At 42.7% G+C, this 23,264-nt stretch overlaps 2 protein-coding genes across 13 annotated transcripts in view; one reads left to right on the plus strand and one right to left on the minus strand.

Moving 5' to 3' along the window:
- Nucleotides 1–15,234: 15,234 nt before the first annotated feature.
- On the minus strand, nucleotides 15,235–18,579 carry GAS1 (growth arrest specific 1). The gene has a single exon (XM_004048209.5). The coding sequence runs from the start codon at nucleotides 17,647–17,649 to the stop codon at nucleotides 16,612–16,614; it is 1,038 nt and encodes a 345-aa protein (XP_004048257.3). The 5' UTR covers nucleotides 17,650–18,579; the 3' UTR covers nucleotides 15,235–16,611.
- Nucleotides 18,580–18,674: 95 nt separating this feature from the next.
- LOC129524502 (cell division cycle protein 20 homolog) overlaps nucleotides 18,675–23,264 on the plus strand; it is a 68,020-nt gene continuing 63,430 nt past the window's right edge. For 10 of the 12 annotated variants that reach the window (XM_063696520.1, XM_063696516.1, XM_063696517.1 and 7 more), the window contains exon 1: nucleotides 18,675–19,859. The gene's annotated coding sequence lies outside the window, so the exon portion shown is untranslated. Of the gene's footprint in view, nucleotides 20,087–21,741; nucleotides 22,093–23,264 lie in introns of all 12 variants that reach the window. The other 2 variants (XM_063696513.1, XM_063696525.1) reach the window with 2 other exon arrangements.

Consider the following 23,264-nt stretch of genomic DNA (forward strand, 5'->3'; position numbering starts at 1 on the left):
AAAATCAAATAAATGGATTTAAGACTTAAATCTAAGATCTCAAACTATGAAACTGTTGCAAGAAATCATTGGGGAAACTCTCCAGGACATTGGTCTGGGCAAAAATGTCTTAAGTAATATCCCACAGGCACAAGCAACCAAAGCAAACATGAACAACTGGAATCATATCAAGTTAAAAAAGCTTCTGGTTGGGTGCGGTGGCTCACACCTGTAATCCCAGAACTTTGGAAGGCCAAGGCAGGCAGATCACCTGAGGTCAGAAGTTTGAGACCAGGCTGGCTAACATGGTGAAACCCTGTCTCTACTAAAAATACAAAAATTAGCCAGGCGTGGTGGCGCACGCCATCATCCCAGTTACTCAGAAGGCTGAGGTGGGAGCATCACTTGAGCCTGGGAGGCAGAGTTTGCAGTGAGTCGTGATTGCACCACGGCACTCCAGCCTGGGCAAGAGAAAGAGAGATTCCATCTCAAAAACTAAAAAATAAATAAAAAATATAAAAAAGCTTCTGCACAGCAAAGGAAACAATCAACAAAGTGAAGAGACAACACACAGACTGGGAGAAAATATTCGCAAACTACTCATCTGACAAGGGATTAATAACCAGAAGTTTTAAGGAACTCAAACAACTCTATAGGAAAAAACCTAATAATCAAAAAAATGGGCAAAAGATTTAAATAGACCTTTCTCAAAAGAAGATATACAAATGGCAAACAGGCATATGAAAAGATACTCAACATGCTTGATCATCAAAGAAATGCAAATCAAAACTATAATGAGATATCATCCCACCCCAGTTAAACTGGCTTATATGCAAAAGAAAGGCCATAACAAATGCTGGTGAGGATGTGGAGAAAATGGAACCCTCATACACTGTTGGCGGGTATGTAAATTAGTACAACCACTATGGAGAACAGTTCAGAGGTCCCTCAAAAAACTAAAAATAGAGCTACCATTTGATCTAGAAATCCTACTGAATGATATATACCCAAAATAAAGGAAATCAGTATATTGAAGAGATATCTGCACTCCCATGTTTGTTGCAGCACTGTTCACAATAGTTAAGATTTGGAAGCAACCTAAGTGTCCATCATGAACGTGCTAGGATTACATGGGTAAAGAGAATGTGGTGCATATACACAATGGAGTACCATTCAGCCATAAAAAAGAATGATATCCAGTAATTTACAATAACATGGATGAAACTGGAGGTCATTATGGTAAGTGAAATAATCCAGGCACAGAAAGGCAAATATTATATGTTCTCATTTATTTGTGGGATCTAAAAATCAAAATAATTGAACTCTTGAAGATATAGAGTAGAAGGATGGTTATCAGAAAGAGAGAAGGGTAGTGGGAGGGGACCAGGGGAGAAGGGGATGGTTAATACGTATAAAAAAAGTTAGAAAAAAATGAATAAGATCGAGTATCTGATAGCACAACAGGATGACTATAGCCAATAATAATTTCACTGTACATTTAAAAATAACTAAAAGAGTATAATTGGATTGTTTGTAACACAAGGGATAAATTTTCCATGATGTGATTATTATGTATTGCATGCCTACAGCGAGACTCTGCTCTGTCTCAAAAAAAAAAAAACTCATGTGCCCTATAAATGTATACACCTACTATGTACCCACAAAAATTAAATTTAAAAATTAATAAAACAGCAACAAGCATACATAGTCAGTCCAACAAAGGCTATCAATGGGAGATTTTTGAGAAAAAAAAAACCATGAAAGCATGGCAAATTTAAAACATAAAGTAAAATGGTGAGAACGTATCAAAACAAACCAGTAACCAGTAAATATAAATAGTTTTTGAATTGCTATGAAGAAATAAAAATCTCCATTGGATTTAAAAAAAATGGTACCAATCAATCAAACAAAATTCATACTACCCAACTATGTGCTCATTACAAGACCTAAATTACAAGAAGATAAATGGATTGACAAGCGATTATGGTTTGGCTCTGTGTCTCCACCCAAATCTCATCGTGTACTCCCATAATTCCCACATGTTGTGGGAGGCACCCAGCGGGCGATGATTGAATCATGGGGATGGGTGTTTCCCGTATTGTTCTCATGATAGTGAATAAGTCTCACAAGATCTGATGGTTTTAAACATGGGAGTTTCCCTGCACAAGCTCTCTCTTCTCTTGACTGCTGCTATGTGAGACATGCCTTTTACCTTCTGCCATGATTGTGAGGCTTCCCCAGCCACATGGAACTGTAAGTCAATTAAACCTTTCTTTTTTAAATTGCCCAGTCTTGGGTATGTCTTTATCAGCAGCATGAAAATGGACTAATACAAAGAGGAAGATATTTAAAAAGCTACCACTCCCTAAAGTGGTATTAGAGGGATTGTGAGTATGATGACACAACTTATAAAGTAGAATGTACTTTTTAATTTTAATTTAAATATATAGAAAAGCTCAAAAGGTTACATGTAAATGTACTTAGATTATCTATAGGTGTTATCATTATGGGTGGCTTTTAGTGTCTTATTTTTCATTAACTGCAGTTAATGTTTAATTTAAACATTAACTTTAAAATTTTTAATGTGTGCGTGTTACTCTCTACAAAGAAAAAGCAAAGTGAAGTTTCTTCAAAAAACAGTTAACAAAATAAAAGCAGGTGCAATTTTTTTTGTTTGTTTGTTTTTGTTTTTGTTTTTGAGAAGGAGTCTTGCTCTGTCACCCAGGCTGGAGTGCAGTGGCACGATCTTGGCTCACTGCAACCTCCGCCTCCTGGGTTCAAACAATTCTTCTGTCTCAACCTCCCTAGTAGCTGGGATTACAGGCACACACCACCATGCCAGGCTAATTTTTGTATTTTTAGTAGAGAGGGGGTTTCATCATGTTGGCCAGGCTGGTCTCCAACTCAGGTGATCTGCCCACCTTGGCCTCCCAAAGTGCTGGGATTACTGGCATGAGCCACCATGCCCAGCCCTGATGCGACATTCTTACACAAAATAAAATTAAAGGCAAACATTATTAAAAGGGCAAAATTGAGGTTCATATTGTTAAAAAATATATTCTTCCATAAAGATAAAAGTCGTGTACCTAAATGCATTTAACACTATACCTTCAAAATATATACATAAAATCTGACAGAAATAAGAGGAAAAACTGATGGATCCATAGTGTGACAGGAAATATTAACATATCTCCTAAAGAAAATAACAGAAAAAGAAATACAGAGAATTAAGATAAGTAAATTGATACACTGTTGTAAAGAAGAACTCAGACAAAATCAGAGATTACACATTTCTTTTTAATGCACCTAATATAAATTTAACATTTTATCATATTAACAGCTATACATTAAATAGCATGAAGTTGCATACAGCAGAAGTTATTAGGCTGTGTTCGTTAATCAAAAATGCTGTAAAATGAGAAAATAATACCTACAAAATTATAACACAGATAATTCTGAGGCTAAAGAGACAATCCAAATAGGAAGTACGTACTCTTTGCAAATAAATTATAATAAGGAAATAGCACATCAAAACCTGTAACCCAAAAGTTGCACAAAGGAAAAGTAACATTTAGAAATGAACTTGTTAGAGCACATGAAAAAATGAAAATAAATAAGCTAAACATTTAGCTGAGGAACCCAGGAAAATAACAGAAACATAAAGTAGAAAAATGCAATCAAGAATGGTACAGCAGAAATTATTAAGATAAGAAAAAACCAATCATAGAATACATTTGAAAGATGAAACTAAAAACTTGCTATTTGAAAGGACCAATAGGCCGGACACGGTGGCTCATGCCTGTAATCCCAGCCCTTTGGGAGGCCAAAGTGGGCAGATCATTTGCAGCCAGGAGTTCGAGACCAGCCTGGCCAATATGATGAAACCCCGTCTCTACTAAAATTACAAAAAAATTGGTTGGTAATGGTGGTGAGCACCTGTAATCCCAGCTACTCAGGAGTCTGGGGCAAGAGAATCGCTTGAACCCAGGAGGCGGAGGTTGCAGTGAGCCAAGATTGTGCCACTGCACTCCAGCCCGGGCCTCACAGCGAGACTCTGTCTCAAAAAAAAGAAAAGAAAAGACCAATAATACAAGCAAAACTTCCAAAGAAAGAAGGCACATAGAAGCTTAAAAAAGAAGGAAGATATAAACACAGGATCAGAAAATGTTAAAAACTGAAAGAGAATATTTTCCACAATGTAATATTAATATATTGGAAACCTAGATAAAGTGATTTTATTTTATCTATATGAAAATATAGATCACCAACAATAGCTCAAGAATAGGGCTAGGTGCAGTGGCTCACACCTGTAATCCTAGCATTTTGGGAGGCCGAGGTGGGAGGATAGCTTGAAGTTTGAGACCAACCTGGCCAACATAATGAGACTTCATCTCAACTAAAAATAAAAAAAATTGGCCAGGCATGGCAGCACGTGCCTGAGGTTCTAGCTACTCAGGAGACTGAGGCAGGAGGATCACTTGAGCCTGGGAGATGGAAGCTGCAGTAAGCTGTGATTGAGTCACTGCATTCCAGCCTGCAGGGCACAGCAAGACCATGCCTCAAAAAGAAGAAGAAAAAAAAAGAAACAAAAAGAATAGAATTTCACAATAGACCAATAAACAAAAAATAAACTGAAAAGAAAATTCTTTAACTTGATAAAGCATAAACTAGAAACCGATACCCAGCATCATAATAAAAAACATTACAAATGCCATCCCTGAAGTCAGCATGCAAGAATAGCCATTATCATACCCTCCTATTTAAGTGGAAATCCTAGCTACAACAATAAGACATGAAAAGTAATTATGTGACATAAATATTATATATATTAAAAAGTAAAAATATATCAGCCATTTTTAAAGTGTAGTGTATACATTTCTGGAGGATTCCTAAGCTTCTTTCAGGGAGGCCATGGGGTCAAATAATCCCAAAGCTCAATTTTCCTTTTGCACTGTTGACATCTATTTGCACTGATGGAGCAAAAACAATTGTGGGTAAAACTCATTGTGAATTAGCACAAAGGCAATTGCACCACACTGTACCAGTATTCTTCCCTGCTGTGTATTTGCACAAAATATTGACTCTTTCACCTAAGAATAACCTCAATAAAGTAGTAACAATTTTATCTGATCTCAACCCTTGAGTATACATCTTTTTAACATTCTGATGATTAAATGGGAAGTATGAATAAAATGTTTTTCTTAAGAAAAAAGCTTGTGGTTGAGTTACAAATAGAATTAGCCACTTTTTTTTTCATGGAACACCATTTTTATGTGAAGAGACTGCAAAAACGTAACTGTAAGGGAAATTAAGTTTTTCAGACTTGGATATTTGACAAATATTTATCAAAAACAAACACAATTTAAGGAAAATAACAGAATTTGTTGTCAATAGTAAAAATGTGATATTCATGTAAAAATTAGAACTTCAGAAAAAACTTTTATCCTATACTGTAAGATTGACATTTTTCAACAGAGAATTATATGATGGAATCAGTGGGGATATTAACAAATGTGATTTATTTACTATTATGAGATTAAATGTGTCAACACTTGGAAAATCTTCATAATTCAGTGACAAATATCTTTCAAAAGATTGAGGCATGATGTTACAAAATGATGCATGAATGAATGATCCATTAAAAGTGCAAGATAGAATAATAGAATTTAATGTAACAGATTATGAAATGTTTATTGATATGGTTTCAGAGTCTACCTTATAATTAAACTTTTAAAGTTTACCATTTCCTAGATAGAAAACATTATTATATTTATGTCTAGGAAATCAAAGAGAGTCTACTGCCAATAGTTAGACCTCATAAGAGTTCAGCCAAGTATTTAGACACAACATCAATATATAAAAACCAATAATTTCCTATGTACTCAATTTTTTTTTTCTTTTTTTTTTTTGAGATGGAGTTTTGGTCTTGTTGCCAAGGCTGGAGTGCAATGGGACTATCTCGGCTCACTGCACCCTCCGTCTCCCTGGTTCAAGCAATTCTCCTGCCTCAGCCTCCCAAGGAGCTGAGATTACAGGCGCCCACCACCACACCCAGCTAATTTTTTTTGTATTTTTAGTAGACCCAAAGTGCTGGGATTATAGGCGTGAGCCACCACACCGAGCCCGTACTCATTGTAATAATAAAATAGTGTAATAATAATAATCATCATCATCATCTAGCAGAAACTACAAAATACCTAGGAATAAATCTAAGAAGAAATAAACAAGACCTGAATTTTAAAAAGATACAAAACCTTCAGCAAGACCTGTTTATAGATAACCATAATATTTATCTAACTGGAAAGATGGAAAGATTCACTATTATCAAGCTGCCAATTGTCTCCATATTGATCTGTAAATCCCATCCAATTCCAATCAAAATCTCAACAAAAGCTTTTTAAAATAAACTTCACAAGCTGATTCTAAAACTCACCTGGAAGGCAAACAATGCAGGATTATGTGAAATGTTTTGATGTAGAAGCAGGTCCTACTAGAAACCAAATCAATGCAAGTGTTTAGTGAATGAAATAGTAGATCAGTATTTCAGGTCTTTTCTGGCTTTTTGGCTCTAAAGTTCTATAAATTCTGAAAACCAAAACAATGAACTGCTTTCTTACTGCTCTTTCTTCCTATCATGCCAACAAAAGATGTGGGAACAGAACCCAGGGAAAATGATCCATTGTTGTAGAAGATCGTTTATAGAATGGCTGTCATAATTCTTAACATCCCCAAATGCTCACCTCTATGCAAAGGCTGCTGCCTGTCTTCCCACAGAGAGGTCGAGTCTATTTTTCAACCCCTTGAAGCTGGGCTTGGTCATGTGAATTTCATATAGATGCTCGCACATGTGCTGCTAGCAGAAGCTTAAAAAGTTCTTGCAGGCCGGTTGTGGTGGCTCCCCCCTGTAATCCCAGCACTTTGGGAGGCTGAGGCGGGCAGATCACAAGGTCTGGAGTTTGAGACCAGCCTGGCCAATAGGGTGAAACCCCGTCTGTACTAAAAATACAAAAATTAGCCAGGTGTGGTAGCGTGCGCCTGTAGACCCAACTACTTGGGAGGCTGAGGAAGAAGAATCTCTTGAACCCGGGAGGCAGAGGTTGCAGTAACCTGAGATCGTGCCACTGCACTCCAGCCTGGCGATAGGGCGAGACTCCATCTCAAAAAAAAAAAAAAGTTCTTGCAAACGGGGGCTTCCCCTCTCTTGCTGTTTTTGGACTCTAGCTGTCACGATAAGAAACTTGGGTTACCTTGCTAGATGTGAGACATGTAGTCCAGTTGTAACTGTCAACCCAGCCAATTGCCAGACATGTGAATGAGGCCACCAGGAACCAACCCTCCCTCCCCTGACCTAGCAGCTAACTACAGCCAAATTAGCCAAGAAAAGGTCAAGATTATTACTTTGCTGAGCCCAGCCCAAATTATTGATCCAACAAAGGAGATCCAAAATTGAGATCAAAGGAATGACTAAAAACTTTAAGCTATTAAGTTTTGGGGTGGTCTATTATGCTGCAGAGGCCAGATAATAAAATCATGAATTTCCTGGCAGTAACCTAAATATTGGCAGTTTTTTTTCCTCTTGTTTTGCCTTAAAATACTATTGGTTTCAATAGGCTGGATTTTGTGAAATAGAGAAAAATCAGGAGACAGTGAGCAAGAACCCCCTTTGGCAATTTACACGAAATATGAGTCTATGTGTTTCTAGAACTTACTCATAATTATTTTTAAAATAATATGCAATGTGAAATGTTATGATTAATTCAGTTACTATAAATAACTTGTCCTTCTAGAATATAACAGTATGTTTTCATTTTAGTACATGTCAAGAATCAGGGCATAATTTAGCCCCTGAAAGTGCCATAACAATTTTTGGCTTAGCCCTTCTATCAGAACTTCCCTAAAATAAGACAGCTGTACTTTCATACACTTTTTAAATATACTGAAATATTATAGGACAGAAGTCTTCCACTCATAAAACACATTTTTAAAAACCCAGAAGATTAATATGAGAGCTAATATTTTCCCACAAATATCTGTAAGGCACAAACATATTTTGAGAAAGAGAAGATAAACAAAATGGTTAATGAACAGATGTAGAGAAAAAAAAAAAGAAAGGTGTAATCATTCTTTAGTAGAGGAAGAATGGGCTTGTTAGAGAAGACAAGAGAGGGGGGTTCCAAAAAGCAGGTTTCTAGCGTTGACCCACACTCATAGATAGCAGGAAAGTTTACTCTTTGGTTCACTGTAGTATCCCTAGAGCCCAGCATGGTGCTTAGCCCATAGTAAGTGGTGCTCAATAAATTTTGATTGAATGAATGAGTAAACAATTTATCAAGTCTTCTCACTCTAACACTTTTGTGTTATGATTTATTTTCATACATCATATATTTTTCATCTAGAACAGTTTCAGAGTTTGTGTTATTTTATGAATACAAACTTCTTCTTCATGAATCCAAAGTCTACTAAGCGAATAAAGGAAAAAGAGGGCCCGTTCCTCTGAAGTATAGGTAATGGTTGTCAGGGGCAGGTTAGCACCCACAGGGACTGAATCCACATTCTGTTGTTTCTTCTTCATGGTTCTGAATAATATTTTAAAAACATTTTCATTGTGAAAGCAGGATAATATATATTCATTGATGAAAGTTAGAGAACATTTAAATCTGTAAGGAAGAAAATAATAACGACTCACAATTACATCATTGACTGCTAACATTAAGACACATTTCCTCTCATAGACAGATGATTAGAAAAAGTCACTGGAGCCAGATGTGGTGGCTTATGACTGTGATCCCCACAATTTGGGAGGCCAAGGCCAGAGGGTTGTTTGAGCCCAGGAGTTCAAGACCAGCCTGGGCAACATAGTGAGACTCCATCTCCACAAAAAATTTAAACAATTTAGTTGGGCGTGGTGGTGCACATCTATATTTTTATCTACTCAGGAGGCTGAGGTGAGAGGATTGCTTGAGCATGGGAGGCTGAGGCTGCAGTAAGTCATGATTACACCACTGCACTCCAGGTTGGGTGACAGAGTGAGACCTTGTCTCAAAAAAAAAAAAAAAAGAAAGAAAGAAAGAAAAGAAAAAGTTATTTGAATTTTGCCCAATATTTCAAATGTTCTTGGGTTCTCTGGGCTTTTTACATTTTGAGAATCAGTAAGGTATTAAAGTTATAATCACAACCTCTTGATGCAAAGAGACCTGGATTTTATATTCACCAACTTTCCCACTGAATGACTATGGTCAAGTCATTTAAGCATCTGCTCCCTCATTTTTACAGTGGTTGTGATAACAAAAATAACAATAAAAATAACAATTATTATTCACAAAGATGTAGTAATGATGAAATAATGTGATACATGTTATGTGCTCGGCATTGTCATGGTAAGTAATAATCACTTAATAATGTGAACAATCATTGATTATTATTATTATTTGAATATAATGGTGTAACTTGGTCATTTTAATTTTCCTGGAATTAGTTGTAATTACAATTATGATTACTATTATTGTTAAAATGAATAATATTTTGATCAGTTACGTTTTCTTAGAAATTCAGTGAATTCATCTTGCTTTCTAAGCTTTGCTTATAGTATTGGTCCCTTAAGCATTTTAATATTTAGGTGTAAGTGCCCAGAAATGTTATTATTATTCCTTGTTCCTGCTTTCCTCAGACACCTCTGACTTTCTTTCATCCCTGCTAGGAGTACTCTCTGGGCACCCCTTCGTCTTCCCACTGCACATCTTTCTCCCTCAGTTTTCACAATGACCACTACGCAAGGCTGACTTCTGCCTGAACTTTAGGCCTGTAGCTGGTTTCCTGCAGTGCACCACCAACAGGGCATCCTGTATGTCCTCACACATCACTTGCTCTCCCACCTTTCTTCCTCTAGGATCAAAGGTGACATCATCCACTGGTTACCTGAGCCAGAAACCCAGCAGTCATTTTGGCCTCTTCCCTCCCTGAATGCCCCATATTTGACCAATTGTGGTGTCTTGAACCTGACTTCTTCCTCCCCTTCACTGACACTCCTTGAGTTCCAACCCTGGCCTTTGTTCACTGGACCCTGCAGTAGCCTCTGAACTGTTCTCTCATCTCTGGTCTTTTTCCCTTACAGCTAACATATGCTCTGTGCAAAAAAGTGAACTTTCGAGCTTTCAGCTGGGAACACCCAAGGATTCCCAATCTTTCTTATTGTGTAGGGTAAAGTCTATGCCTAGCATGTCCTTCAAGGCTTCAATGACTTGGCATGAACAATTCTTTCAGGCCGCTGCTACTTTCTACTTTGGTGGGAACAGGTGGTCTCATGCACAGCACCATGCTGATTCATCCCTGTATGCCTTTGGTCACGCTGTTCTCCCTGTTAAATCAAGTTTAGCCTAATGCTGTCTCCTTACATATTTTAAGTTCAGCCTAAAGGTTTCCCTGTACCATAACAAGTGGAGATGTGAAGAGACCGCAGCCTACTCTTGTGCCAATCACCAAGTTTTGGCCAATCCAGTGTAGCCAACTGTTTGAACCATGTGTAAATAAGGCAAACACTGAGCTGTAACCAATCCAGCTGTTTCTGTCCCTCACTTCCATTTTCTGTATGTCACCGTCCTTTTTCTGTCTATAAATCTTCTTCCAGCACGTGGCTGCGCTGGAGTACCCCAATCTACTGTGGCTCAGGAGGCTGACCAATTTGCAAAGCGTTCTTTGCTTAATTAAACTCTTACATTTAATGCAACTGAAGTTTTCTCTTTTATTACCTCTAATCCAATGGCCTTCCCCACCTTTCTCTTGGCTACCTTCCATGCCTGTCTTTAGATTTACCTTCAATGTCACCTTCTCCAAGAAGCTTTCCTTAAACCCAGCATTGTGCTGTGATCCTCTTCTATGCTTGCCATGTCATATAATAAGTTTCTATGTGTGCCTATCTCCTTATTCTGAGTGTCAGCTTGTCAATGGACATGACTGTATCATATTCATATGGATACACCCACACATAGCACACCCTCAGGAAATGCCTCTGGAACTCTTTTTATACCCCCCAGCACCTGTTCAGGATTATGGACATAAGTTTTAGTCTTTGCAAAACTCACTTCAATGTTTGTTACAGAAGGATGCTCCACATCAGTGAAACTAACTGGCAGGTAAGAAGTGACATGGATTAAAACCCAAAGGCTGGCATTTTTCTAAAAGAAATGTCTATGACAAAGACCTCAAATCTCACTGAAATTGTTCCTCATTTTGATGCTTAGTAACATCTAATCAGGGATAAAATATACAATCAGATTTAGTTGTGGTATTAACCCCATTCTGGTATCCAAGAACCCGTAAATATCCTATAGCACTTCTAAAATTTAAATAAAAGATAAATGTGTAAGGACACATACTGATAACAAGAGAACAGAAAGTTGTCTATAATAGCATTTTATTTTTTATTACAGATTGAAGATGTCCTTGACAACATTGTGTAGATGCTATCTGTTTGCTTAAGGAGAACATGCTATAGATAACTATAGTATATACCAGCACCATTGAGAGTAGCTGTCTTTGATCAACTTTATAAAATTGAACTCTTAGAACAACAAAATCAGTAAAATATTGTTTTGGTGAATGCCGTATCAAAAACATAGACATTTGATTTTATTATGGAACCCATGCTCCTGAAATAAGTGGAGAAAACACCTTCTGCATCTCAGCAGCCCTTCTGGATTCCCTTGCATGCATATTACACAGGGTTTGAAGGTAGCCCTCCAAAATATTAGCTGAAAGCTTCCTCGGAAAGCAAATCTTTCCCACATCCTTCCCTGCAGTTCCTCTTTAAGAGGTGTCAGCATGGCTGAAAGAATGAAGTGGCTGCACATTGTTTGGCCGTGCTATTATGTGCTTAACATTTCCATAACAAAAGTGCCACTCGACTTCTCCCCGATTAATGCAGCTCGAGGGCTCTTGTCGTCCTTTAATAAAACATTGTTGAAATCATTTATTTAGAGCCCCTGGTTACTAGTGGGAGAATGACCATCTTTGTGCCAAAATATAGTGTATACAGTCCACTATTTTGTAGTAGATCATTCCGTTATTTAAGAAATTGATTAAATTGATGCTTAGAAGGAAGGTATTTATGCTAATAGCACATGACTTATGTCATTCAGATAGTCAAGGGTGAACCTTTTCCACTGTCTTCCAGAGGCAATCTCTCAAATAGACTACAGTAAAGTCCAACTTTACTTCACTCACAAGGCAGCGAGACCCACTGGAAACTCAACCTTCCTTAACTACATTGGCCACAAGGCATTTGCAACCTGATGCCCTCCCACAACCTTGCTTTGAGTAGCTGGGGGAAACAGGGTCAATTGGCGAGAGTTCTGATGTCCCTTGGTGTAAGAGGTCAAAACACAAATAACGCAGGCTTTTCTTTTTATGGGTTGAAAAGAGATACATGAGGTTATTTTGTTAGAGAGCCTCCACAATGAACTCAACAAGCTAACAATGCAAAGCCAAAGTTTAAAAGTAGACAAAATTTTAATACAATGTTTGAGGTCTCTGAAAGTCCTCATTGTATTTTGGGGATCTATTTTTATTTGATGCTCTGTAACATTGTTGGGATGGGGTGAGGGTGTGAATACAGATGGCGGCAAGGAACAGAGAAAGCTCACTCCCATGAGGGTTCTCCTGACTCTTCAAGGCAGAGAGATGGAAAGATTCTGTCTTCACTCACAGGGACCCCATCTGGAGAATGGCGGTGCACCCTAGATGTGTTAGGGCCTGATGGTCCCTTAAATTTGTGGCAGTCAGGGCCAGGAGCTATGTCCATCCTTCTAGACATTTGAAGCGTTGGTGTCCAAGTACAGAGAAGTCCTGCTACTTAGTAGAAGAACTTATTTCCCTACAGACATGTTTCCACTTTACATACGTGTATTGCTCACGTACATCGCTATATATTGTTTAAAATAAACAGAGACCTTATGTTATGTCCATTGTGAATATATACAAAAGCGTTGCTGTGTGCTCGGGTGAGCAGTGAAGCCTGAACCTCCTTCTATTTACTGTATGGTCACTGTCAGTTCAATGAACTGCCTCCTTGTTCTCGACCATTGTCCCACACTCCCTTAAACATTTGTCACTGAAGTGCCTCCAAAGACAAATAAACTGTCACTGAGAATTCAAACCTGCTAACTGGGGAAATGGGAAAGGCCGTGAGGACTCATGATTTTACATGAAATCTAGAAGGAGTTCCTCTCACCCTGGCAGAGTTCTGTTAGAAGGGTGATGCTTTTTGAGAATCCCCAGGAAAAGCCAGAGATACCTTTTCTTTCATTAATGGGACTTCCAGCCATTCTCCATGGGACATTTGAGATGGCCAAATGTCCAAAATTCCAAAAGGCTCCCCAGAGAGCGTGAGATATTACAGATGTCAACATCTGTAAAAATCCTTTCTGCTTAGAAGCAGATGGCAATATGCAATCTCATAACCACTAGCCGAAGGGTTCTAACATCTCAACAACCTCCGCTAGGTCTGTGGGGTACCAGAGGACTCCTGGGCTCCAGTGTATAATTGTTTAAATTAAAATGGACCACCAATCAATGTTCACTTTCTTTAAGGAAGAAAGCATAAAGCCTCGTGTCCTCTCTCCCCAAGAGCGAGTTGTGTTGATTTATTCCAGGCAGATGCTTTTGACAGGACCCTGTAAAATCAAGTTGTGAGTTTATTGTAGCAGTTAATTATCAGGCCTTTTCTAGTGCTAATGCCTTTTACTTCTTACTGGGGAAAACTGGGCCTTTTACTGGGACAAAGACTTAACTTTTAGTCAAGAATGTGTTAAAATAACATGAGATGGAGATGATTTAAATATATTTAAGGACAAACGCAGGAGCACTGCTAACTTGTCGTTTTGTAAAGAAAGCTGATTTCACTTACAAGTCTCTGGGAATACTCTTTGTTCGCTTCCCAAAGAAACAACACTCTCAGCTTTGTTTTAACAATATGTTTACTCAACCATTCAGGTGACTGGAGATTCCAACCACACACCACTCTCCTGGGCTTAAGTCTGACACTACAGCTATCTTAGACTTTCTAATACTATACATATAGAAATCGTGGTTTTAGGTGCACCAAGAAGTGTCTTGAATACTTCCATAAAAGCTGGGAAAACAGCGAGTTAGAAGCACAAGAAACCTTGAAAGTAGGGGGGTGGGAGTGGGTATGAGGAAGTCAGAATGGGGGCATAGCTTCGTTAATTACTTTAGGCAGCAGAGAAATCTGGTTATGTTTTTTCAGCACATGTTAATATCAAATAAAGAGACACCAGATCTTGCTAATCTGTCGACCCCTCAGACAAAGTTTATTTGTGGTGACTTTTAAACTCCCGACTTGCCTTCCAATCACCGCGTTTAAAATGAAAAGCTTTAAATAAACACCAGGAATAGAAGATAAATAAACTTTTTTTCCCCCTTGCAAGTGCCTAGCTTGGCGAGGTTCAGGCTCAAATCCCCAGAGGACAGAGCGCTCTCTTTTGTGTTAATGTTTAAAAGATTTTCCAATGCCGGAGTTTATTCCTACTGCAAACATTTCTATTTACAAGGTCAAGTGTATCAGCACTCGACACAGCTTAAGAGTGTAATTATTTATCTAAGGGCGTTTGAGTGTAGATCAGTAGCTCTGGCAGGAACCCAGCCTTCAGCCACTGCTAAACAACTCCTCACAACAATATTACAAGTTCTGGTGATTGTTCCTTTCCCCTGTGTGTTTACTTTTGCTGGTCTGAATGTTTTGCAACAAAATTTTGTACTTTTTCACCAAAAGTGTGAAAATGACTTTGAAGTATTGAGCTTGCAAGCTTCCTAAAACCTATTGGTAACAGATGTTATTGGCATGTTTGATTGAGAATGGCTAGTGGCCAGAAAGGATACTCTTGGGGGTAAGGGGTGATGGGAAGGGGGATACAAAGAGGGGAGGTCTCAGGGGAAAAGGGGGAGGGGGGGCAACATGTCTGAGTTATCCTCAAATTATGTACAGGAGACACTATTTTGTGAATTCTCTCCACAAATGCAAACACCAATAGAAGCCAGTCAATTACATATTTTTGGCTGCCTCATTTACAGAGGTCTAATTGTTCATTAAATTAAAGGCAGAAATAATACCCTGCATTTCTTGTCTTGTACTGTATTTTCATTTCAGTTGATGGTTGATAGATTCTCAGTGCCCCCTCAACCCCTCTCCTCACCCATTATTGGGTTAACCACAGTGTAACTCTGGAAAGTAACTACACCATATTCATTGTTTAAAACTCTTTACTGATGTACATGTTTTAATAAAACAAATAACCAAAAAAATACACAAATCCATAGTTATTTAAAAACTTAGGATTTTTAAAAAACATGTCTATAAAAATACAACGTTTAAGGCAGTTTGGAAATGCATTTGTACATTTCTACAACGTCCATAAATTCTCTTGAAAATAAGAATGTTAACTTCAATTCTATAAAATACACTGTACATTTTAAGACTGTTCTAAATATAGCACACTTCACAATGGACTGTGGGTTTTGATTCCTGGTGACAAATGGATTCTATACATTTCAGGGGGGAAAGGTGTAATATGGATGTGAGTTTAAAACTTTTAATTTCTTTTTAAAATAAATTATTTCTGAAGCATACAATTTATAAAAATTCTATATACAAAGTACAGCAACTGGTAACAAACCCCAGTTTTAATACATTTTATATACGATGTACCAGGGTTTAGCAACCCTGATAGGAGCAGAGGCAATATACATTCTCCGCATATTTAAACATAAAATTTCTTGATGTAAAGAACAAAAATGACAAAAAAACAAACATCATAATGAGACTTTCATACATGGCAGTGCAGAGCTTTTTTAAATAAAAAGTTGCATTGTTCAACACCATGGCAACCCCTTAGATCAGCATTTTGGGACCCTTAATCCTAAGAAATGTGCTAAGAGATCAGAGTGGTAGCAATGAAATTAAGGTCAAGGGCTCAAACTTATCCAAAACCAATTTAGGGGTTCCCTCTAAGGCAATCGCCACCCACCCTCACCCCCACGTCACTGAGAATTCTGGGCGCAGATACAAACAGTGAAAGAATGAATCGGTAAGTGGGACTTTTCTGTTTACATAGGATTATAATATCCTCACTGGCCACAATCTGTAAAAGTCGATACTGGCACTTTTTTTCCCCCCTCAAAGGAAATATGCTAATAGACAGCCCCTTTGCAAATATAATTCCTCCTTCCCAACCCTTCAAATTGCTAAGGCCCCACTGGTCAGCACCTTCCCTTTCGAGTCCAGGACTACTGTTCTGTCCCCCACATGCTTGCTTCCTCCCGGACGTCCTGAACACTGCAGCTAGGTTTCTGGACGGCAGACGAGTTGGGAGTTTCTGGAGCTTGGAATTGGGGCGGGGGAGGAGGTCCAAGAAGTCAAGCTCCGGAGAGGAGCTTCAGGGGAAGTGCCCAGAGTCGTGGCCGGGGAACCGGCTACACCAAGTTGACTTGGAAAAAGTTTTGGGAAGTATCCCCAACCATCCCCTCTATCTGTCCCAAGCCACAGGTGCCCGGCGCGGGGGCGAGGCGAGCACGGGAGTGGGACGCGGGCTCTCCCGCAGCCAACGGCGGGGGGCGCGAGGGCTAAAAGAGCGGCCCAAGCAGCAGCAGCAAGATGGAGGCGAATGGGGTCCAGGCGCCCCGGGGCGCCAAGCGGCCGCCGCCGCCGCTGCTCCTGCGCCCAGGCCCATAGGGCAGGTCCCCCCGGCCGCCCGATGCAGCAGCGCCGCTGCCCGGGCGCGGTGGGTGCGGGACGCCGTCGTCGTCGTCCAGCGGCTGCTCACCACCCGCGCCCCCGGTGCGCTGCTCGTCATCGTAGTCCTCATCGTAGTAGTCGTCCAGGCCCCCGTCCGAGCCACTGCTGCCGGGGCCGTTGCCCAGCTCGGCGCCGAAGCACAGGCGGGCCATGTTCTCCTTGACCGACTCGCAGATGGGCCGCTCGAGGCCGTCGCACACGCAGTCGTTGAGCAGCGCCGCCTTGGGCATAGCCAGCATGTCCTCAATGACGGTGCGGCATTCGTCCGTGCAGCGCAGCCCGTTGAAGACCTTGCCGCAGTAGGTCAGGTAGCGGCTCAGCGCCAGGTTGCAGCGGCTGTCGCGGTCGCAGCGCCGCCGGGCCTCGGTGCAGCCCATGACCCCGCCCGCGCCGGGGCCGCCCGCGCCGCCGCCGCTCGTCCGGGGCAGGCACGGCTCAATGGCGCGCTTGGTGGACTTGCAGTTCTCGTCCTGCGCGCAGTCACAGTCCTCCAGGGCGGGCCCGCGGCGCGTGTGGTTGAGCTGAATGAGGGCCGAGATGCAGTGACTCGGGCAGCGCCAGCGCGACGAGAAGGAGGCGGCCGAGGCCGGGAAAGCGGCGGCGGCGGCCCCGGGCGCGTCACCCCCGCCGTGCTGCGCCAGCACCGGCGCGCACGCCTCGGCGTACTGGTTGTAGGCGTAGCTGCACTCCGGCTCCCCCTGGCACTGCAGCAGCGCCTGCCAGCAGATGAGGCGGCGGCCGTGCGCCAGCCCCGATCCCCGCGGCGCCGAGCCCAGCAGCTGCACCAGCGCCATCAGGCACAGCCAGGCGCCCGGCACTGTCCCCCCGCGGGCCTCGCCGCCGCCGCCCAGCAGCGCGGCCACCATCGCGGGCAGCGGCGGCCGCCGGGAGAAGAGGGTAAAGGAGACGAGGCGCGGGGAGCGGCGGACGCGGAGCCGGTGGAAAAGTTTGTCCAAGTCCTGCCCACTTCTTGCATGAGTGTCTTCATAAATCCATGCGCGCCGCTGGCTGATGCCCCGCTGGTGGCAGAAGGTCCCCTTTCGCTCTGGCTGCGGTGGCTTCCTGGAAAGGAACAGCTGCCGAGATCTGGTCCCGCTCTCCCACCCGAGAGCCCTCCGCTCGGCCCCCGGTGGTGGCGGGAGAGGCTCACTGTCGCCCCGGGGGGGTGCGGGCCGCGGGGCCGTGGCGGGGCTGCAGGACCGCGCGGCGCGGCGGGTGCATTTTGCTCCGCGCCTGCAGATCCGTTGTGCGGCCGGCTGTCCCCGTGCCGGCTGCTCGCGCTGCGGCCGCGGCTGCTCCTTCCTCCTGGGCTCAGTGCCGCGCCGCCGCCACCGCCGCCGCGGTCTCTCGCATCGCGCCGCTTCCTGGCCCGGCGTCCGCGCGCTGCCCGCCTTTCCGCGGCCCGGCCGCCCCGCGTCCCCTCCCCCTCCACCCGCGGCAACTCCGGCCTCCGCAGAGCTCCGGGGAGCTCTTTCCGGGAGGCGCGGGGAGAACAAGAAAGTCGGCGCTGCCGGAGAGCGGCTCCCTGGCTTCACTCGGCGGCAGCTTCTCGGGTGACCAAGAGCCCTGGGAGCGGATCCGCTGAGCCCGGCTGCAGACTCGTTAGCAGCGAGGCTTTAAATACAAAAGTGGGCCGGGAGCCCCCGCGTGGTGCCGCGGTGCCCCCTCATTATGCATGCATGGAAAAGCAAACAAACAAAAACATTAGCAACGCTCCTCCGGCTCGCCGAGCCCCGGCCCCGCGCGCTCCGAGCCTGCCCGCTTTCTCCTTTCTCCACTCTCTTTCGCCCTTTGCTCGGCCCCCTTTCCCGGCTTTTCGAGATGCTATTGGTCCTGCCTGTTGTTGTTGAAAGTTTTTTTTTTTTTTTTTTTACGAGCCGCTGGAGTGGGGTTGCGGAGTGGGGGAGGGAGGGAGGGTGGTGGGCAGCTCACATTCAGGCATTCAGGGCTTGAAAGGAACGGCTTAGGGAGCCTGACGGAGGCCCGGAGCTCCTCCTACTCTTAAGGAGGCTCGGATATGCAGCCCCAGCTCGCGCACAGAACCAGCGGGCAGGGCTTAGGGGCAGCTGTTTGCATCCGGCTCAGCCACGGGCCTTTTTTGTTTTTTTTTTCTTTTTTTTTTTTGTAGTTTTATTAATTCTCGCTGGCCCCCATCTGTGCTTTCGACTGGATTCAGAACTCAGTTTATCTTCCAGGCTCCCTGTCTTTGGGTCTCGATCACCACAGAGGGGAAGGGGAGAATCCAGAGATAAAATGTGAGACTGAAACTGTTTTAAAGAAGCATACAAGAAAGAAGCACACACTTTATTAGGGAGATGTTGATGAGATGCTTACAACCCGCCCGCCACCCCCCAGCCCCAGCTAGGCCATCTGGCAGGTACCGCCCGTGCGCCAGGCATCGTTTTCAAATTGCAAGACCGAAATCCAATCAACCGAAATAATTTCTTAGGAAGATAAGCTTGCAACACGTGCAATAATGAAAAAATTTAACTAGCATTAAAAATATTCAGGAATGTCGGGCAAGTACCACCTGGCCGCAGTCACAAGACAGAAGAAGGAGATAAATGGGCACGCACCAAAGGTTTATATTAAAGTGTAAGTTTCAGCCCCTCAGTATATTTAAGGGAGGCTGCTCTGCAGAGGAAACCTCTGCCTTCTCGGCGCGGGAGTTTCCGAGCTACCTTAACTGGGGCGCAACGCAGCCTTCAGCCACCAGAGGCAGCGGGTGTCTGCGGCCTGTCAAAAACTGGCGCTTTTTTCCTCCCCTTTCCGTGGAGAGACTATCAACTCCATCTGTCACAAAAATTAAGGCTAAATCTCCTCTCCAGAAGCAGAGGGAGCCGGGGCTCCGACGCGCTCAGCGTCGGGCTGTCCGCCTCTCCCTAGAGGACAAGTGAATTTGAAATGGCAAAAGTCACAGCCGGAGGCCCAGCACTAGGAGATTCCTCCGGCTGCGGGAAATCTTCCTGTACCTGCTGAAGCTGCTGCGTTCCTCAGAGGCGCTTGGTCTGCCGTGGGAAGCTGCACCTCTGCAGTCCCCAAAACCAAAATCAAACCTTAAAAGAGCCAGACTGAGGTAAGGCGGACCGTCTTGCTCTGATTTGAGTATTGGTAGACAAACAGCAATATAAATCGATACTAAAAAAATCCAGAAAGGCTGCAACTTCATGGCACATCAAAACAACCATATCCCTGGCTCTCTGTCTCTTTTTTTTTCTCTATTATTTGGAGTTGTCCTCTCAGTCCGGCCTGGAGGACTTGGACAACTCAGACACCTTCTCTGTGTCTGGGATCCCTCCACAGGTAAGGTTCGAAGCCAATTAGACAATTGAAAAATCCCCTCTTGTCTTTAAAGCTTTGTTATTTTAGGCCCATAAGGAACAAAGTCAGCACTCGGTTTCATCTTTACTTGAATTTTTGTTGAGTTCCTTTAGAATAGTGGGACCCAAACCTTAGCACGTATCCTAAAACTCAGATCCCTAGTTTTTGGAGTTTCTGATTTAGTTGGACTGGTGGGTCCCAAGAATATGCATTTCTAACAAGTTCTCAGGGAATGCTGCTCTCAAACTTTGAGAACCACTGCTCTCAAAGTTAACATGTTTCTTTTCTGTGTTGTTGCTGTGTTTTTGGTAACACTTGCCCCACCTTGGCCTTGATACAGCTCTCAGTGGGGTTTAAGGGAGGCCCAAGAGCTCTGCATGCTTTGGGGACTTCTGCATCCCAGTCACATAGCATTAGCATTGCAAGCCTGAGGGGTTCTCAGCCCACTTTTTTACTGTGTCATTTCCATTCACCACGATAGGCTATACTGTCTTCTATCTTAAAAAAACATAATAGTAAAACCTTCTAGACTCCACGTCCCTATTCAGTCACTATCCCATTTTCAGGAAAACTTGAAAATCTTGCTTTTACTCACTTTCCCCACTCGATTCACTCTACATAATCGAGTTCCATTCGATTAGATTATGTAGAGTCGCTAGTGACCAAAACCTTGCTCTACCTGATTGTCACTTCTCAGTCCTCAGCTTATATGACGTTTCAGCAGCATTGGCCATGACTGATCACCTCCTTCTTTTCAAAGCGCTTTCTAAAATTTTGGCTTCCGAAACTCAATACTCCCCTGTTCTCTCATTTTACTGCCTGGTGGCTCCTTCTGTCTCTCAACTCCTTAGGTAACCACATCTAGTGCCTTGATTTTAAATTGCATCTCCTAATTTGATGTTTTCAATCTCAGTCTTTCTCTGATCTCCATATGTATATATTCACTTGGTTCCAAGGACATCTCAAACTTAAGCTTCCCCAAGAGCACTTCTAAATTTCCATCCCCCAAACCTATTTGTTTACTGGGCTTACTGTGGTAGATACCCTCCAAAATTGGTCTCCATCACTTTTCTCCCTACCTTTACATCCTTACTACTCAGATCAAAGGGCAGAATATAATCCCCTTCCCCTTGAGTCTTGGGTAGGCCTTACTGACTTTGACGAATAGGACATAGTGAAAGTGACTGACATTCTGGGGCCTCCAAGGCTAGATCACAAGAAGCCTTGCAGCTTCTACTCGGGCCTTGTATTAGTCCATTTTCACACTGCTGATAAAGATATACCGAAGATTGGGCAATTTACAAAAGAAAGAGGTTTACTGGACTTAGGGTTCCACATGGCTGGGGAGGCCTCACAATTATGGTGGAAGGCAAGGAGGAGCAAATCACATCTTACATGGATGGCAGCAGGCAACGAGAGGGCTTGTGCAGAGAAACTCCTGTTTTTAAAACCATCATATCTCATGAGACCCATTCACTGTCATGAAAACAGCATGGGAAAGATACATCCCCATGATTCAGTCATCTCCCACGGGGTCCCTCCCACAATATGTGGGAATTATGGGAGCTACAAGATGAGATTTGGGTGGGAACACAGAGCTAAACCTTATCAGGCCTCTTGGAATACTTGCTCTGCAGAAGCCAGTCACCATGTAAGACATCTGGACCACCTTCAGACTCGCATGCTGTGAGGAAGCCCATGCTTACTATGTGTAGAGGATACATGGAGAAGGAAAGAGATGCCTGGCCAGCTCCCTGCTGTTTCAGCCATGTGAGTGAAGAAGGCACCAGACTTGTGAGTGGAGACACTAACTTGGATGTCCAGCCCAGTTGAACCTTCAGATGACTCCAGCTCTAGCTGCCATCCTACTGAAGACACATGAGAGAGACCCCAAGCCAGGGTCAAGATCAGCGTGAAGCAAGTGAGGCATTTTGGTGCAAAATGTAAGGAGGCATTGACCTTCATAATTGGGCTCCAAGACTCCAAGAGTGAGTGCCTCCTTAAATTTTGTACTTTAGACACTACACTCACCTTTCTCTAGTTCTGGTCTTGCCTCAAGCAAGAAGAGCAGAGCTTAGCTCAGTCAACCCAAAGAATCCTGAGAAATAACAAAAAAATATTCTTTTAAGCCACTCAGTTTTGAGATGGTTTGTTATGCAACAATAGAGCATTAGAACTTTTCTTCCTGTCCAATTGCTTAGGTGAAAGATGCTAGTATCCGCCTGAATTCTTTCCTTTTCTTCACATTCTACATTCAATTAATGGCTCATCATAGGTGTCAATAAAATATTTGATAAGTTGAATGAATGAAGAATCAGCACTTCTTGTCTTCTGAATCAGCCAACTCAGAACTAGTCCAAATCATTTCTACTACAAAGAACAGTAATAAAGACCCTGAGAGATTAAAGAATACAGAATAGTTCTGAAGTTTTAAAATATAAAATTATATTTCCAAAAGGGTTGACTGGTTCAGTGAAAGAACAAAAACCTCAATCAACAAATACCAATTACCTTTTGGTGCTTTAGCAACATAACCCAGATAAAGTAGGAGGAGATAGACTTCTGCCCTCAGAGGACTCAACAATATGTCACTTGGCCATTTGGAGTTGTCAGAGGCTCTAACCACTTAGCAGAAGTCTTAAGTCACAGACACCCTGTATTAGTGTGTTCTCACACTACTATAAAGACTGGGTAATTTATTTAAAAAATAGGTTTAGTCTGCTTATGGTTCAGAAGGCTTTATAGGCTTCTGCCTCTGGGGAGGCCTCAGGAAGCTTACAATCATGGCTGAAGGCAAGGGGAAGCAAGCACTTCTTCACATGGCTGGCAGGAGAGAGAGAGCAAAGGAGAGGGGTGCTACACATTTTCAAACAGCCAGATCTTTTGAGAACTCACTCTCATAAGAACAGTATGGGGGAACTCCCTCCATCCCTCCCCCATGATCCAATCACCTCCCACCAGGTCCCTCCTCCAACACTGGAGATTATAATTCAACATGAGATTTAGGTGGGGACACAGAGCCAAACCATATCACATCCACTCTCTTGTTTTCTTTATTTACTTGCATTCTTAAAACCAGAAAATATTAATACTTCAGTTTGTGGCAGATACTGCATGGAAACCAAGCACCATCTACTCTAGAATTCTACATTAGACTTTG

This window comes from Gorilla gorilla, chromosome 13 (genome assembly GCF_029281585.2).
Source record: "Gorilla gorilla gorilla isolate KB3781 chromosome 13, NHGRI_mGorGor1-v2.1_pri, whole genome shotgun sequence".
NCBI lineage: Eukaryota > Metazoa > Chordata > Mammalia > Primates > Hominidae > Gorilla > Gorilla gorilla.